At 43.4% G+C, this 15,614-nt stretch overlaps 1 protein-coding gene across 4 annotated transcripts in view; it reads left to right on the top strand.

Annotated features, from left to right (window-relative positions):
• Positions 1–15,614, top strand: part of LOC106603716 (cullin-5) — a 29,304-nt gene that overhangs the window by 5,294 nt on the left and 8,396 nt on the right. For 3 of the 4 annotated variants that reach the window (XM_014197737.3, XM_082974711.1, XM_082974712.1), the window contains exons 5-11: positions 3,109–3,250; positions 3,682–3,827; positions 4,508–4,588; positions 6,012–6,153; positions 8,195–8,325; positions 15,218–15,325; positions 15,476–15,540. In XM_014197737.3, the coding sequence (XP_014053212.1) occupies positions 3,109–3,250; positions 3,682–3,827; positions 4,508–4,588; positions 6,012–6,153; positions 8,195–8,325; positions 15,218–15,325; positions 15,476–15,540 (815 nt within the window). The remainder of the gene's footprint in view (positions 1–3,108; positions 3,251–3,681; positions 3,828–4,507; positions 4,589–6,011; positions 6,154–8,194; positions 8,326–15,217; positions 15,326–15,475; positions 15,541–15,614) is intronic. The other variant, XM_014197739.3, reaches the window with a different exon arrangement.

The raw sequence follows: 15,614 nt of genomic DNA, 5'->3' as shown, positions 1-15,614 counted from the left end.
CCTGACAGGTGTGGCATATCAAGAAGCTGATTGAGTCGTGATGGGAGGAGCAAAATGGAGTTGTGATCAGATTTGCTGACGGGGGGCAGGGGAGGGCCTTGTAGACATTTCGAAAAGTTGGATAGCAGTGGTCCAATGTTTTTCCAGCGCGAGTACTACAGTCAATGTGTTGGTAGAACTTTGGTAATGTTTTCCTCAAATAACAAAGCAAATTTGAGGAAACGCTACCGAAGTTCTAACACCACATTGACTGTAGTACTCGCGCTGGAAAAACATTGAATCACTGCTATTCAACTTTTTGAAATGCCAAGATTGTTTTGATCATGCGACTGGGATACGTTCTGGGTAGCCTCTGAGAATAACATCAAATACACGGATATGGTGACTGAGTTCATCAGCAAGTGTATAGGAGATGTTGTACCCACTGTGACTATTAAAAGATACCGTGGATAGATGGCAGCATTCGCGCAAAACTGAGTGCGAATCACCGCATTTAACCATGGCAAAGTGACTGGGAATATGGCCAAATACAAACAGTGTAGTTATTCCCTCCATAAGGCAATCAAACAGGCAAAACGTCAGTACAGAGACAAAGTGGAGTTACTATTCAACGGCACAGACACGAGACGTATGTGGCAGGGTCTAGAAACAATCACGGATTACAAAGGGAAAACCAGTCACGTCTTGCTTCCGGACAAGCTAAACACCTTCACCCGCTTTAAGGATAACACAGTGCCACCGACGCTCCTTCTCTGTGGCCTACGTGAGTAAGACATTTAAGCATGTTAACCCTCGCAAGGCTCCCGGCCCTGATGGCATGCCTAGCCGCATCCTCAGAGCATGCACAGACCAGCTGGCTGGAGTGTTTATGGACATATTCAATCTCTCCCTATCCCAGTCTGCTGTCCCCACTTCCTTCAAATGTAACCAAGAAAACAAAAGTAATTTAGTTCCGTTACCATCGCCCCATAGCAGTCACTTCTGTCATCATTAAGTGCTTTGAGGCGCTAGTTAAGGATCAAATCACATCTACCTTACCTGACACCCTAGACCCACTTCAATTTGCTTACTGCCCCAGTATATCCACAAACGATGCTATCGCTCTGCACACTGCCCTATTACATCTGGACCTATGTAAGAACCAAACAAAGGAGTTGATTGTGGACTTCAGGAAACAGCAGGTGGAGCACACCCCTCTCCACATCGACGGGACCGCAGTGAAGGTGGAAAGCTTCAAGTTCCTCGGCGTACACATCACCAACAAACTGAAATGGTCCACCCACACAGTGTTTCAACCTCAGGAGGCTGAAGAAATTTGGCTTGGCCCCTAAACCCTCACAAACATTTACAGATGCACAACTTTACAGATGAGCGCATCCTGTCGAGCTGTAGCACTGCCTGGTACGGCAACTGCACCGCCCGCAACCGCAGGGCTCACCAGAGGGTGGTGCGATCTGGCAAACGAATCACCGGGGGCAAACTACCTACAACACCCAATGTCACAGGAAGGCCATAAAGATCAAGGACATCAACCATCTGAGCCACAGCCAGTTAACCCTGCTATCATCAGAAGGCGAGATCGGTACAGGTGCGTCAAAGCTGGGACCGAGAAGAAAAAAAACAGCTTCTATCTCAAGGCCATCAGACTGTTAAATAGCCATCACTAGCCGGCTTCCACCCGGTTACTCAACCCTGCACCTTTGGAGGCTGCTGCCCTATATACATAGACTTCAAATCACTGGCCACTTTAATAATGTTTACGTACTGCTTTACTCATCTCTTATGTGTATATACTGTATTTTATTTTTCTGTATTTTATTCAATGCCACGCCGACATTGCGCCACTTAATATTTACATTTCTTAATTCCATTCTCTTACTTTTAGATTTGTGTGTATTGTTGCGAATTGTTGGGTACTACTGAACTGTTGGAGCTAGGAACACAAGCATTTCGCTACACCCGCAATAACATTTGCTAAATATGTGTATGTGACCAATACTATTTGATTTGAAAAGGACACTAAAATGTGCAGTTTAGTCACACAGCACAATAAGCTACCATTAACCACCTCCAAAGTCGTTTTAGAGAATTTCTCATTATGACCAACCGGCCTCCCAACCACAGACCACGTGTAAGCACGCCAGCCCAGGACCTCTATATCCGGCTTCTTCACCTGCGGGGATGTCTGAAACCAGCCACCCGGACAGCTGATGAAATTATGGGTTTTCACATCCGAAGAAATTCTACACAAACTGTCAGAAACCGTCTCACTGAAGCTTATCTGCGTGCTCGTCGTCCTCACCAGGGTCTTGACCTGACTGCAGTTCGGCATAGTAACAGAATTCAGTGGGCAAATGCTCACCTTTGATAGCCACTGGCACACTGGAGAAGTGTGCTCTTCACGGATGAATCCCGGTTCCAACTGTACCGGGCAACAAACACAATTGGATTTTATCCATAGCAATTTGAATCCAGAGATACCGTGACAAGATCCTGAGGCCCGTTGTCGTGCCGTTCATCCGCTGCCATCACCTCATGGTTCAGCATGATTATTTTGCAAGGATCTGTACAAAATCCCTGGAAGCTGAAAATGTCCGTTCTTCCATGCCCTGCATACTCAAACATGTCACCCATTAAGCAGGTTTGGGATGCTCTGGATCGACGTGTACAACAGCGTATTCCAGTTCCCTCCAATATCCAGCAACTTCACACAGCCATTGAAAAGGAGTGGAACAACATTCCACAGGCCACAATCAACAGCCTGATCAACTCTGTGGATATGTGTCGTGCTGCATGAGGCAAATGGGGGTCACACCAAATACTGACTGTTTTTCTGATACACTTATTATTGCATTTTTTTTAAAGGAACCTGTGACCAACCGATGCATGTCTGTATTCCCAGTCATGTGAAATCCATAGATTAGGGCCTTATGATTTTATTTCAATTGACTGATTTCCTTATATGCACTGTAACTCAGTAAAACCTTTGAAATTGTTGCATGTTTCTCGCATGGAATAGCCTTCATTTCTAACTGACCCCAAACTTTTGAATGGTAGTGTATATATTTAACAATAAAGCCATGTTCTAATAATCTTCTGTGTCCTCAGCTCATGCTGGACACGTGGAACGAGTCCATCTTCTCCAACATCAAGAATAGGCTCCAGGACAGCGCCATGAAGCTGGTGCATGCCGAGCGCCTGGGGGAGGCCTTCGACTCTCAGCTGGTCATTGGTGTCAGGGAGTCTTATGGTGAGCAAAACAATACTGTCTCCTTTAGCTGGGATAGAAAGGTGCCTAATGAACACGACTGTGGTGTATGTATACAATACCAACGGATGATTTCCAAATCACGGTGCCAAATTGGATAGATATTTCATGTCAATATTGGTGTAAAGCCCCCAATGACATTGATGCGGGATGTACATGAAAATGTGAGCTACTACAAGTTAGGTTTTAGCAATGTAGTGTGAACGAGAGAAATTAACTCTTAACCCCCCTCAAATATATCTATAATCCTTCTGGTTAGTGTTCATAACACACCAAATGGAAGAAAACGTACTGAAACCGGAAGGGACTAATTGGACTCATCCAATAAGAAATGTACATTTTTGTTTACTATTGCAAAACGTTGCGTGCTAATTAACTTGGCCTCTGGGGACCTCCCTGTCTTCCCTCTGCAGTGAACCTGTGCTCAAACACGGACGACAAGTTGCAGATTTACAGAGAGAACTTTGAGAAGGCCTACATGGACTCCACCGAGAGGTTCTACAGAACACAGGCCCCCTCCTACCTGCAGCAGAACGGAGTCCAGAACTACATGAAATACGTGAGTATTACCAGGATTAGGGTTGTACAATTCCTATAACGTTTTGAAAATTCCCAGATTTTCCAGAACTGGTTGGAGGATTCCGGAATTTTTCGAAAGTTACTGGAATTTTGCAACCCTAAAGGACCCTCTGTCTCCGTGACAACCACTCTCCTCTTTCAACATAATCACATGATAAGTTATCATTTGAATTCCAAATGGATGAGCCTAGTCCATACCCCTCAGGTGCCCATGTAGATTTGAAACGATTGCATAGGTGTAAGCCATATGGCGCAAATCCCAAACAGCCAATTGGAAGGCAATTTGAAGCAATGACCACACTGTTTAAACCTATCTACTCCTTTCAGATCTACAATGCCTGAGGTTTGATTTGGAATTCAGTGATGACAGCGGTCGAAAGAAATCGAAAACGATCTGTAATGGCCAAGTACTGTTTCAGCAGGTTCTTTGTGATTTCTCACTAGGCTGTAAAATTCTGGTACCGTTACCAAAATCCCAGGTTTTCTAGAAATCAGAATAAGCAGGAAATGTGGGAATCCTTCTACTGAGATGTCTGGAAAACCTGAAAATTTGGGGGAAGTTACAGCCCTATTTCTCAGCAACTTGCCCCAGGGCCTAGACTGTTTGTCTGTAAGCTAGGTTATCCATCTGAGGTGAAACCAACATGTGTGTTCTAACAGGCAGACGCCAAGTTGAGAGAGGAGGAGAAACGGGCGCTGCGCTACTTGGAGACGAGGCGGGAATGTAACTCTGTACAAGCAGTGAGTATTCTATATCGCCACCACTTCTGTGTGACTACTATGGGCTGTAGAACGGTCTGTATATAAAGCAGGGGAGCCCTCGTGTTCAGAGCAGGGCCATGTTCATTAGAACACAAAACTCTTGAAACTGAGGTGCAACTGTAACAATTTCACTGTTTCTACAGTTTTTACTGCTTTTATAACAAAAAAATACCCCAACCACCAAGGCGCATGGTCAAATTATGAAAACATCAGTAGCCTCAACATTACCATAAGCGCCAAGTGTGCTTCATAAATAGTGAAAATCACCACAAACGCAATAATGGCATTAAAATGAATGTCGATAGGACAGCAGTTGAAAATGGTCAATTATTGTCAGCTCGTGCTTACATGGTGTGTGTCTTCATGCAATGGCGTCAGTTGGAGCATGTCCACGTCACATAAACAATGAAAGCTGGCGAGTGTGTTGATGCTGATGTTTTTTGCTTGAGATGTAGGGTCTGCTTTCTGTGATGACATTTTGTGCTGATAATCGCCCGTAGCAATGTCACCGGCTTGTTCTATCCAAACGGTGTCGTCCCTTCCTCTCTCCTGTCTCACCGTTTTCATTTGGTGGTTGCGCGGGCACCTGCTCAGTGTGTACATTTCTGGGCTTTTTGCGCTTAGTCCTCGGCGGTGTAGGTTCAGGCTGAGGCTCAGAATCAGAAGAATAATCATCAGGGATGTCATAATATATTTCTTCCCCATCACGAGTCGTTTTCATTCAGATCTTGTAGCAACTCTAACGCAGTAAGTGCATCCATTAGTAAATTACGCACTTTCTCACTGTGTTCTCCAAGTAGGCCAGAGTAGACTGATAAGACTGCTTGGATTCGGTGGACTGAAGGGTACATAATTAGAACATACCAGTACAATAGAATGGCCCGCTCTGTTCTTCATTCACAATTGGGGATTACATAATTATGCATTGTTCGCTTCCCCTCGCTCATCATCTCGCCCTTTTTCCCCCATCATACTTTACTTAATTGAATCTGTTATAGGTGTTCAATTAGTTTTGGTATAGTTTAGGTTCAGTTTCTAGGCAATTGTCGGGGTGATTGTCAACTGGGCACCGCACCTTCAACTGTCGGGAGCAGGCCCTACTGTCGGGGGAGGGGGGCCCTACTGTCGGGGGGGGGGGGGGGGGGGGGGGGGGGGTCAGTCAACCATTAAAGTGACATTCCTTCCTAACGTATAATTCTGTTTATGTTAAGATTCTAACAATGACAGTGTTATAGACTTATTTAGGAAAAGTCAAGAACGGAGGAGGGCATGGCTTTAAAATAATTCCTTATGTTAAACCAATTTGACAAATGCTGATATAAAAGGTTATTTATAAATGAATTGTAATTTTTTGATATTATTGGTGATCTGAGCGACCATGGTTTTTCTGTTTCCTCCTCAGCTGATGGAGTGTTGCGTGAACGCCCTGGTGACGTCCTTTAAGGAGACCATCTTGGCCGAGTGTCCAGGCATGATCAAGCAAAACGAGACAGAGAGTGAGTACGGCCGGAGCGCTCCTGGCACCAAAGGCTCGGCCAGCTCAGGTTTGCAAACCAGGAAATGACCTTGCAGTCTTCCACTTCACTTCCTATTTCAATTTGTCCACATCAACCAACCAACCAACCAACCAACCTCTGTCTTTGCCCATTCTGTGTGTCAGGCAACATGTTGTCAACATTACCCCCCAAACATCAGTGTCTGACCACAAACCCACCTTGTACTGTGTGTGTGTGTGTGTGTGTGTGTGTGTGTGTGTGTGTGTGTGTGTCCTGATAGTTTTAACCAGTAGTCTACCTACGTGTGTGTCAGGATTAACCAATGTGTCTTTGTAGAACATCTCAGTTTATGATGTTTAGCAGTAAAATCTGAAAGTAGCTTTCTAACCCTGGCAGTATACCACTACTGTGATGTTTAGAACTTCTAGAGCTGAATTCCAGGATACAGATTAAGCCTTGTCCTTGACTAAAAAGCATGTTCAATGGAGACTCAATCAATTGAACGGAAACCAACCCCTAAAGATGTGGTATTTAAATACGGGCCCCAAGCTCTGCTCCATACCCCTTGTTCTATATATTTACTATAATGTAGAAGTAGAAAACAAGACTGAAATTGTTGCATTTATATTTTTGTTCAAAGATTTTACTGAGGTACAGTTCATATAAGGAAGTCAGTCAATTGTCATAAATCCATTAGGCCGTAATCTATGGATTTCACTGATATGCATCTATTGGCCACAGATACCTTAGAAATAAACAAAGGTAGGGGCGTGGATCAGAAAACCAGTCAGTATCTGGTGTGTGACCACCATTTGCCTCAAGCACGCGAAACATCTCCTTTGCATAGAGTTGAACAGGCTGTTGATTGTGGCCTGTGGAAGGTTGTCCCACTCCTCTTCAATGCCTGTGTGAAGTTGCTGGATATTGGCGGGAACTGGAACATAGTCGTGCACGTTGATCCAGAGCATCCCAAAGCTCAATGGTTGACATGTCTGGTGAATATGCAGGCCATGGAAGAACTGGGACATTTTCACCTTCCAGGAATTGTGTACAGATCCTTGCGACATTGGGCTGTACATTATCATGCTGAAACATGAGGTGATGGCAGCGGATGAATGGCACGACAATGGGCCTCAGGATCTTGTCACCGTACCTCTGTGCGTTCAAATTGCCATAGGTAAAATGCAATTATGTTCATTGTCCGTAGCTTATGCCTGTCCATACCATAACCGGTGGGGCACTTTGTTCACAACGTTGAACAAAGTGCACACCACTCGCCCAGACCACTCAGCACACCACTCGCCCACACAACACCATACACGCTGTCTGCATCTGCCCAGCACAATTGAAACCGGGATTCATCCATCATGACCACACTTCTCCAGCATGCCAGTGGCCATCGAAGGGGAACATTTGCCCACTGAAGTCGGTTACAACGCCAAACTGCAGTCAGGTCAAGACTAGTAAGGACGACAAGAACGCAGATGAGCTTCCCTGAGACGTTTTCTAACAGAAATTCTTTCATTTGCAAATGCACAGTTTCATCAGCTGTATGGGTGGCTGGTCTTGCAGGTGAAGAAGCCTGGTGTGGAGGTCCTGGGCTGGCATGGTTACATGTGGTCTGCGTTGGAGGTGGCTTATGGTAGAGGAACTAACATTAAATTCTCTGGCAACAGCTCTGCTGGACATTCCTGCAGTCAGCATGCCAATTGCACGCTCTGTCAACTTGAGACCTCTGTGGCATTGTGTTGTGACAAAACTGAACCTTTTTAGTGGCCTATTATTGTTCCCAGGAAAAGGTGTAATAATCTTGCTGTTTAATCAGCTTCTTGATATGCCACACGTCAGGTGGATGGATTATCATGGCGAAGGAGAAATGTTTACAAACAGGGATGTAAACAAATTGGTGCACACAATTTGAGAGAAATAAGCTTTTTGTGCAGATTGAGAATTTCTGGGATCTTTTATTTCAGCTCATGAAACATGGGACCAACACTTTACATGTTGCGCTTATGTTTTTGTTCAGTATAGAATCTATAGACTGTAGCTTACTTTGGACAGTGTTTGACTGTAGTTCTCCACCTCCTAGAGCTCCACCTCATGTTCTCTTTGATGGACAAGGTGCCCAGTGGCATCGAACCCATGCTGAATGACCTAGAGGACCACATCATGTCTGCTGGGCTGGCCGACATGATGGCCTCCGCCGAGACCATCACCTCGGTGAGTGCTACACACACACACGCCCAAGCACACACACATACGGTCATGCTCACACACAGACATGTTATACTAACAGAAATGTAAAATACATACAGTGCATTTGGAAAGTATTCAGACCCCTTGACTTTTCCACATTTTGTTACGTTACAGGCTTATTCTAAAATTATATAGTTTTTTCCCCTCATCAATCTGCAGTCGTGGCCAAAAGTTGAGAATGACACAAATATAAATTTCCACAAAGTTTGCTGCTTCAGTGTCTTTAGATATTTTGTCAGACGTTACTATGGAATACTGAAGTATAATTACAAGCATTTCATAAGTGTCAAAGGTTTTTATTGACAATTACATGAAGTTGATGTAAACAGTCAATATTTGCAGTGTTGACCCTTCTTTTTCAAGACCTCTGCAATCCGCCCTGGCATGCTGTCAATTAACTTCTGGGCCACATCCTGACTGATGGCAGCCCATTCTTGCATAATCAATGCTTGGAGTTTGTCAGAATGTGTGGGTTTTTGTTTGTCCACCCGCCTCTTGAGGATTGACCACAAGTTCTCAATGGGATTAAGGTCTGGGGAGTTTCCTGGCCATGGACCCAAAATTTCAATGTTTTGTTCCCCGAGCCACTTAGTTATCACTTTTGCCTTATGGCAAGGTGCTCCATCATGCTAGAAAAGGCATTGTTCGTCACCAAACTGTTCCTGGATGGTTGGGGGAAGTTGCTCTCGGAGGATGTGTTGGTACCATTCTTTATTCATGGGCAAAATTGTGAGTGAGCCCACTCCCTTGGCTGAGAAGCAACCCCACACATGAATGGTCTCAGGATGCTTTACTGTTGGCATGACACAGGACTGATGGTAGCGCTCACCTTGTCTTCTCCGGACAAGCTTTTTTCTGGATGCCCCAAACAATCAGAAAGGGGATTCATCAGAGACAATGACTTTACCCCAGTCCTCAGCAGTCCAATCCCTGTACCTTTTTCAGAATATCAGAATGCCCCTGATGTTTTTCCTGGAGAGAAGTGGCTTCTTTGCTGCCCTTCTTGAAACCAGGCCATCCTCAAAGTCTTCGCCTCACTGTGCATGCAGATGCACTCACATCTGCCTACTGCCATTCCTGAGCAAGCTCTGTGCTGGTGGTGCCCTGATCCCGCGGTTGAATCAACTTTAGGAGATGGTCCTGGCGCTTGCTGGACTTTCTTGGGCGCCCTGAAGCCTTCTTCAGAACAATTGAACCACTCTCCTTGAAGTTCTTGATGATCCGATAAATGGTTGATTTAGGTGCAATCTTACTGGCAGCAATATCCTTGCCTGTGAAGCCCTTTTTGTGCAAAGCACTGATGACGGCACATGTTTCCTTGCAGGTAACCATGGTTGACAGAGGAAGAACAGTGATTCCAAGCACCACCCTCCTTTTGAAGCTTCCAGTCTGTTATTTGAACTCAATCAGCATGACAGAGTGATCTCCAGCCTTGTCCTCGTCAACACTCACACCTGTGTTAATGAGAGAATCACTGACATAATGTCAGCTGGTCCTTTTGTGGCAGGTTTGAAATGGGGTGGAAATGTTTTTTGGGGATTCAGTTCATTTGCATGGCAAAGAGGGACTTTGCAGTTAATTGCAATTCATCTGATCACTCTTCATAACATTCTGGAGTATATGCAAATTGCCATCATACAAACTGAGGCAGCAGACTTTGTGAAAAATTTATATTTGTGTCATTCTCAAAACTTTTGGCCACAACTGTACACACAATACCCCATAATGACAAAGCAAAAATATAAATGTTTGCTAATTTATATTTAAAATATTTGTTGCATACATGCATGCATGAACGGACAGTTGAAGTCGGAAGTTTACATACACCTTAGCCAAATACATTTAAACTCAGTTTTTCACAATTCCTGAGATTTAATCCTAGTAAAAATCCCCTGTCTTAGGTCAGTTAGGATCACCACTTTTATTTTAAGAATGTGAAATGTCAGAAGAATAAAAAAAGTGAGTGATTTTATTTCTTTCATCACATTCCCAGTGGGTCAAACGTTTACATACACTCAATTACTGGTTGGTAGCATTGGCTTTTAAATTGTTTAACTTGGGTCAAACGTTTTGGGTAGCATTCCAGAAGCTTTCCACAATAAATTGGGAGACTTTTGGCCCATTCCTCCTGACAGAGCTGGTATAACTGAGTCAGGTTTGTAGGCCTCCTTGCTCGCACATGCTTTTTCAGTTCTGCCCACAATTTTTCTATGGGATTGAGGTCAGGGCTTTGTGATGGCCAGTCCAATACCTTGACTTTGTTGTCCTAAAGCCATTTTGCCACAACTTTGGAAGTATGCTTGGGATCATTGTCCATTTGGAAGACTCATTTGCGACCAACCTTTAACTTCCTGACTGATGTCTTGAGATATGTTGCTTCAATATATCCACGTACTTTTCCTACCTCATGATGCCACGAAGTGCACTAGTCCCTCCTGCAGAAAAGCACCCCCATGCTTCACGGTTTGGATGGTGTTCTTCGGCTTGCAAGCCTCCCCCATTTTCCTTGCAAGCCTCCCCATAACGATGGTCGTTATGGCCAAACAGTTCTATTTTTGTTTCATCAGACCAGAGGACATTTCTCCTAAAAGAGCGATCTTTGTCCCCATGTGCAGTTGCAAACCGTAGTCTGCCTTCTTGATGGCAGTTTTGGAGCAGTGGCTTCTTCCTTGGTGAACGGCCTTTCACGTTATGTCGATACAGGACTCGTTTTACTGTGTATATAGATACTTTTGTACCTGTTTCCTCCAGCATCTTCACAAAGTCCTTTGCTGTTGTTCTGGGATTGATTTGCACTTTTCACAGCAAAGTACGTTCATCTCTAGGAGACAGAACACGTCTCCTTCCTGAGCGGTATGATGGCTGCGTGGTCCCATGGTGTTTATACTTGCGTACTATTGTTTGTACAGATGAATGTGGTACCTTCAGGCGATTGGAAATTGCTCCCAAGGATGAACCAGACTTGTAGAGTCTGCAACTTATTATTTTTCTGAGGTCTTGGCTGATTTCTTTACATTTTCCCATGATGTCAAGCAATATATATGTGTATATGTATATGTATATACATGTGTATATATGTATATGTATATATATGTATATGTATATACATGTGTATATATGTATGTGTGTATATGTGTGTATATGTGTGATATATATATATATTATATATATATGATAATATATAATATATATATATATAATAATATTATATATGTGTGTATATGTGTATGTATATGTATATACATGTGTATATATGTGTATATATGTATATACATGTGTATACATGTGTATATATGTGTATATATGTATGTGTATATATGTGTATATATGTATGTGTATATATGTGTATATATGTATATGTATATATGTGTATATATGTATATGTGTATATGTATATGATATATATGTATATATATATATACTGCTCAAAAAAATAAAGGGAACACTTAAACAACACAATGTAACTCCAAGTCAATCACACTTCTGTGAAATCAAACTGTCCACTTAGGAAGCAACAGTGATTGACAATACATTTCACATGCTGTTGTGCAAATGGAATAGACAACAGGTGGAAATTATAGGAAATAAGCAAGACACCCCCAATAAAGGAGTGGTTTTGCAAGTGGAGACCACAGACCACTTCTCAGTTCCTATGCTTCCTGGCTGATGTTTTGGTCACTTTTGAATGCTGGCGGTGCTTTCACTCTAGTGGTAGCATGAGACGGAGTCTACAACCCACACAAGTGGCTCAGGTAGTGCAGCTCATCCAGGATGGCACATCAATGTGAGCTGTGGCTAGAAGGTTTGCTGTGTCTGTCAGCGTAGTGTCCAGAGCATGGCGGCGCTACCAGGAGACAGGCCAGTACATCAGGAGACGTGGAAGAGGCCGTAGGAGGGCAACAACCCAGCAGCAGGACCGCTACCTCCGCCTTTGTGCAAGGAGGAGCAGGAGAAGCACTGCCAGAGCCCTGCAAAATGACCTCCAGCAGGCCACAAATGTGCATGTGTCTGCTCAAACGGTCAGAAACAGACTCCATGAGGGTGGTATGAGGGCTCGACGTCCACAGGGGGGGGTTGTGCTTACAGCCCAACACCGTGCAGGACATTTGGCATTTGCCAGAGAACACCAAGATTGGCAAATTCGCCACTGGCGCCCTGTGCTCTTCACAGATGAAAGCAGGTTCACACTGAGCACGTGACAGACGTGACAGAGTCTGGAGACGCCGTGGAGAACGTTCTTCTGCCTGCAACATCCTCCAGCATGACCGGTTTGGCGGTGGGTCAGTCATGGTGTGGTGTGGCATTTCTTTGGGGGGCTGCACAGCCCTTCATGTGCTCGCCAGTGGTAGCCTGACTGCCATTAGGTACCGAGATGAGATCCTCAGACCCCTTGTGAGACCATATGCTGGTGCGGTTGGCCCTGGGTTCCTCCTAATGCAAGACAATGCTAGACCTCATGTGGCTGGAGTGTGTCAGCAGTTCCTGCAAGAGGAAGGCATTGATGCTATGGACTGGCCCGCCCGTTCCCCAGACCTGAATCCAATTGAGCACATCTGGTACATCATGTCTCGCTCCATCCACCAACGCCACGTTGCACCACAGACTGTCCAGGAGTTGGCGGATGCTTTAGTCCAGGTCTGGGAGGAGATCCCTCAGGAGACCATCCGCCACCTCATCAGGAGCATGCCCAGGCGTTGTAGGGAGTTCATACAGGCACGTGGAGGCCACACACACTACTGAGCCTCATTTTGACTTGTTTTAAGGACATTACATCAAAGTTGGATCAGCCTGTAGTGTGGTTTTCCACTTTAATTTTGAGTGTGACTCCAAATCCAGACCTCCATGGGTTGATAAATTGGATTTCCATTGATTATTTTTGTGTGATTTTGTTGTCAGCATATTCAACTATGTAAAGAAAAAAGTATTTAATAAGATTATTTCTTTCATTCAGATCTAGGATGTGTTGTTTAAGTGTTCCCTTTATTTTTTTGAGCAGTGTGTATGTGTGTATATACATGTGTGTATATACGTAGTGTGTGTGTGTGTGTGTGTGTGTGTGTGTGTGTGTGTGTGTGTGTGTGTGTGTGTGTGTGTGTGTGTGTGTGTGTGTGTGTGTGTGTGTGTGTGTGTGTGTGTGTGTGTGTGTGTGTGTGTGTGTGTGTGTGTTCAGACCCTTTACTCAGAACTTTGTTGAAGCACCTTTGGCAGCGATTACAGCCTTGTCTTCTTGGGTATGATGCTACAAGCTTGGTACACCTGTATTTGGGGAGTTCCTCCCATTCTTCGCTGCAGATTCTCAAGTTCTGTCAGGTTGGATGGGGAGCGTTGCTGCACAGCTATTTTCAGCTCTCTCCAGAGATGTTCTATCGGGTTCAAGTCCGGGCTCTGACTGGGCCACTCAAGGACATTGAGAATTGTCCCATAAGCCACTCCTGTGTTGTCTTGGCTGTGTGCTTAGGATCGTTGTCCTGTTGGAAGGTAAACTTTAAGCCCCAGTCTGAGGTCCTGAGCGCTCTGGAGAAGGTTTTTATCAAGGATCTCTGTACTTTGCTCCGTTCATCTTTGCCTTGATCCTGCCGCTGTGTTCTTGCGGACCTTAAATGCTGCAGAATTTTTGGTACCCCTCCCCCAGATCAGCGCCTTGACACAATCCTTTCTCGGAGATCTAAGGACAATTCCTTCAGCCTCGTGGCTTGGTTTTTGCTCTGACATGCACTGTCATCTAAGGGACCTTTTTATATAGACAGTTGTGTGCCTTTCCAAATCATGTCCAATGAATAGAATTTTTCACAGGTGGACTCCATTCAAATTGTAGAAACATCTCAAGGATGATCAATGGAAACAGGATGCACCTGAGCTCAATTTCGTTTCTCATAGCAAAGGGTCTGAATACTTTTTTTAAATGTATTTTTTTATTATTTTTTTGCAAAAATGTCAACCTGTTTTTGCTTTGTCGTTATGGTTTATTGTGTGTAGATTGCTGAGGAATTTTTATTTAATCCATTTTAAATTAGGCTGTAACGTAACAAAATGCAAATGGGCAGTATTTTCATTGCACTTATTTGAAATGCGTATATCAATTACTTTTGAGTATTATGTCATTTGTATGTCACTGGCCTGAACTACAGTCCAATGTACATGGCGACAACTCAATATTAGGAAGGTGTTCTTTTCAACAGTCCTGATAGAAAATGATATAGGGTCTATTTTTTAGAAAATAAGTTGAAATTGAACAAAGTTTGAAATTCACACATTGGTTTGATTTACAACTGCACAGGTCTGTCTATGGTTTTATTTAGTTTTTTTGCCTACTTGAAATGTATTTTGAAAATATATTTTTTTATATATAAAAGTGTATTTTGACATTATTTTATTTTCATACATTCTTTAGGGTATTTTATAACAAGATACATTTTGATCTATCGTTGCCCATCTCTACAGTCATTACATTTTTTTCCTTCTAATAAGGTCTTGTTTGGGGGTGGAGCTCATTAGAATAATCCCTAGCATGCTTTGCAAGTGTCCATTTTAACATTCGCATTTTGGTTATTTAGCATCCAGAGCGGCTTAGTCAGTACATTTAACTAAAGTAGATAAACAACCACATGTCAAAGCAAATAAATCTCTTTTGTTACCGAGAATGTTGTTGAGGTTAAGGGGGTACTTGCAAAAGTATTTTGTATTTTATTTTGATACATTGGTCTTTAGGATATTTTTTAGTAATTATATTTTGTAATCTTTGCCCTTCTCTGTATATGACTTTTGTATTGTATTTACTGAAAGGTGAAAAACATTCCACTGATTTAAAAAATAAAATAATGATAATTATATATAAAAAACATCTCTGTGTGTGTAGGACTCTGAGAAGTACGTGGAGCAGCTCCTCACCCTGTTCAACCGCTTCAGTAAACTGGTGAAGGATGCCTTTCAGGACGACCCTCGCTTCCTCACAGCCAGGGACAAGGTCAGCACAACGTTTGTCCAACATTGGTTCAACATTACCAATGAAGCACAATGTTCCTTCAACGTTTGTCAAACATTGACACAACGTTGTTAGTTAATATATGCACGTGGTTGTCACTGCATAACCTAACCAATGTTTTTTTTTCTTCAGGCTTACAAAGCAGTTGTGAACGACGCTACCATTTTTAAATTGGAACTACCGCTGAAGCAGAAAGGGTAAGAGACGCTCTGTGTCCTACTGTATGCCTTCATTTCTTCACTGAATTAAAGATGGATTCCTGCACACAGTT

This window comes from Salmo salar, chromosome 04, assembly GCF_965601325.2.
Source record: "Salmo salar chromosome 04, fSalSal1, whole genome shotgun sequence".
Lineage (NCBI taxonomy): Eukaryota > Metazoa > Chordata > Actinopteri > Salmoniformes > Salmonidae > Salmo > Salmo salar.
This window is presented reverse-complemented; position numbering and strand designations above follow the sequence as displayed.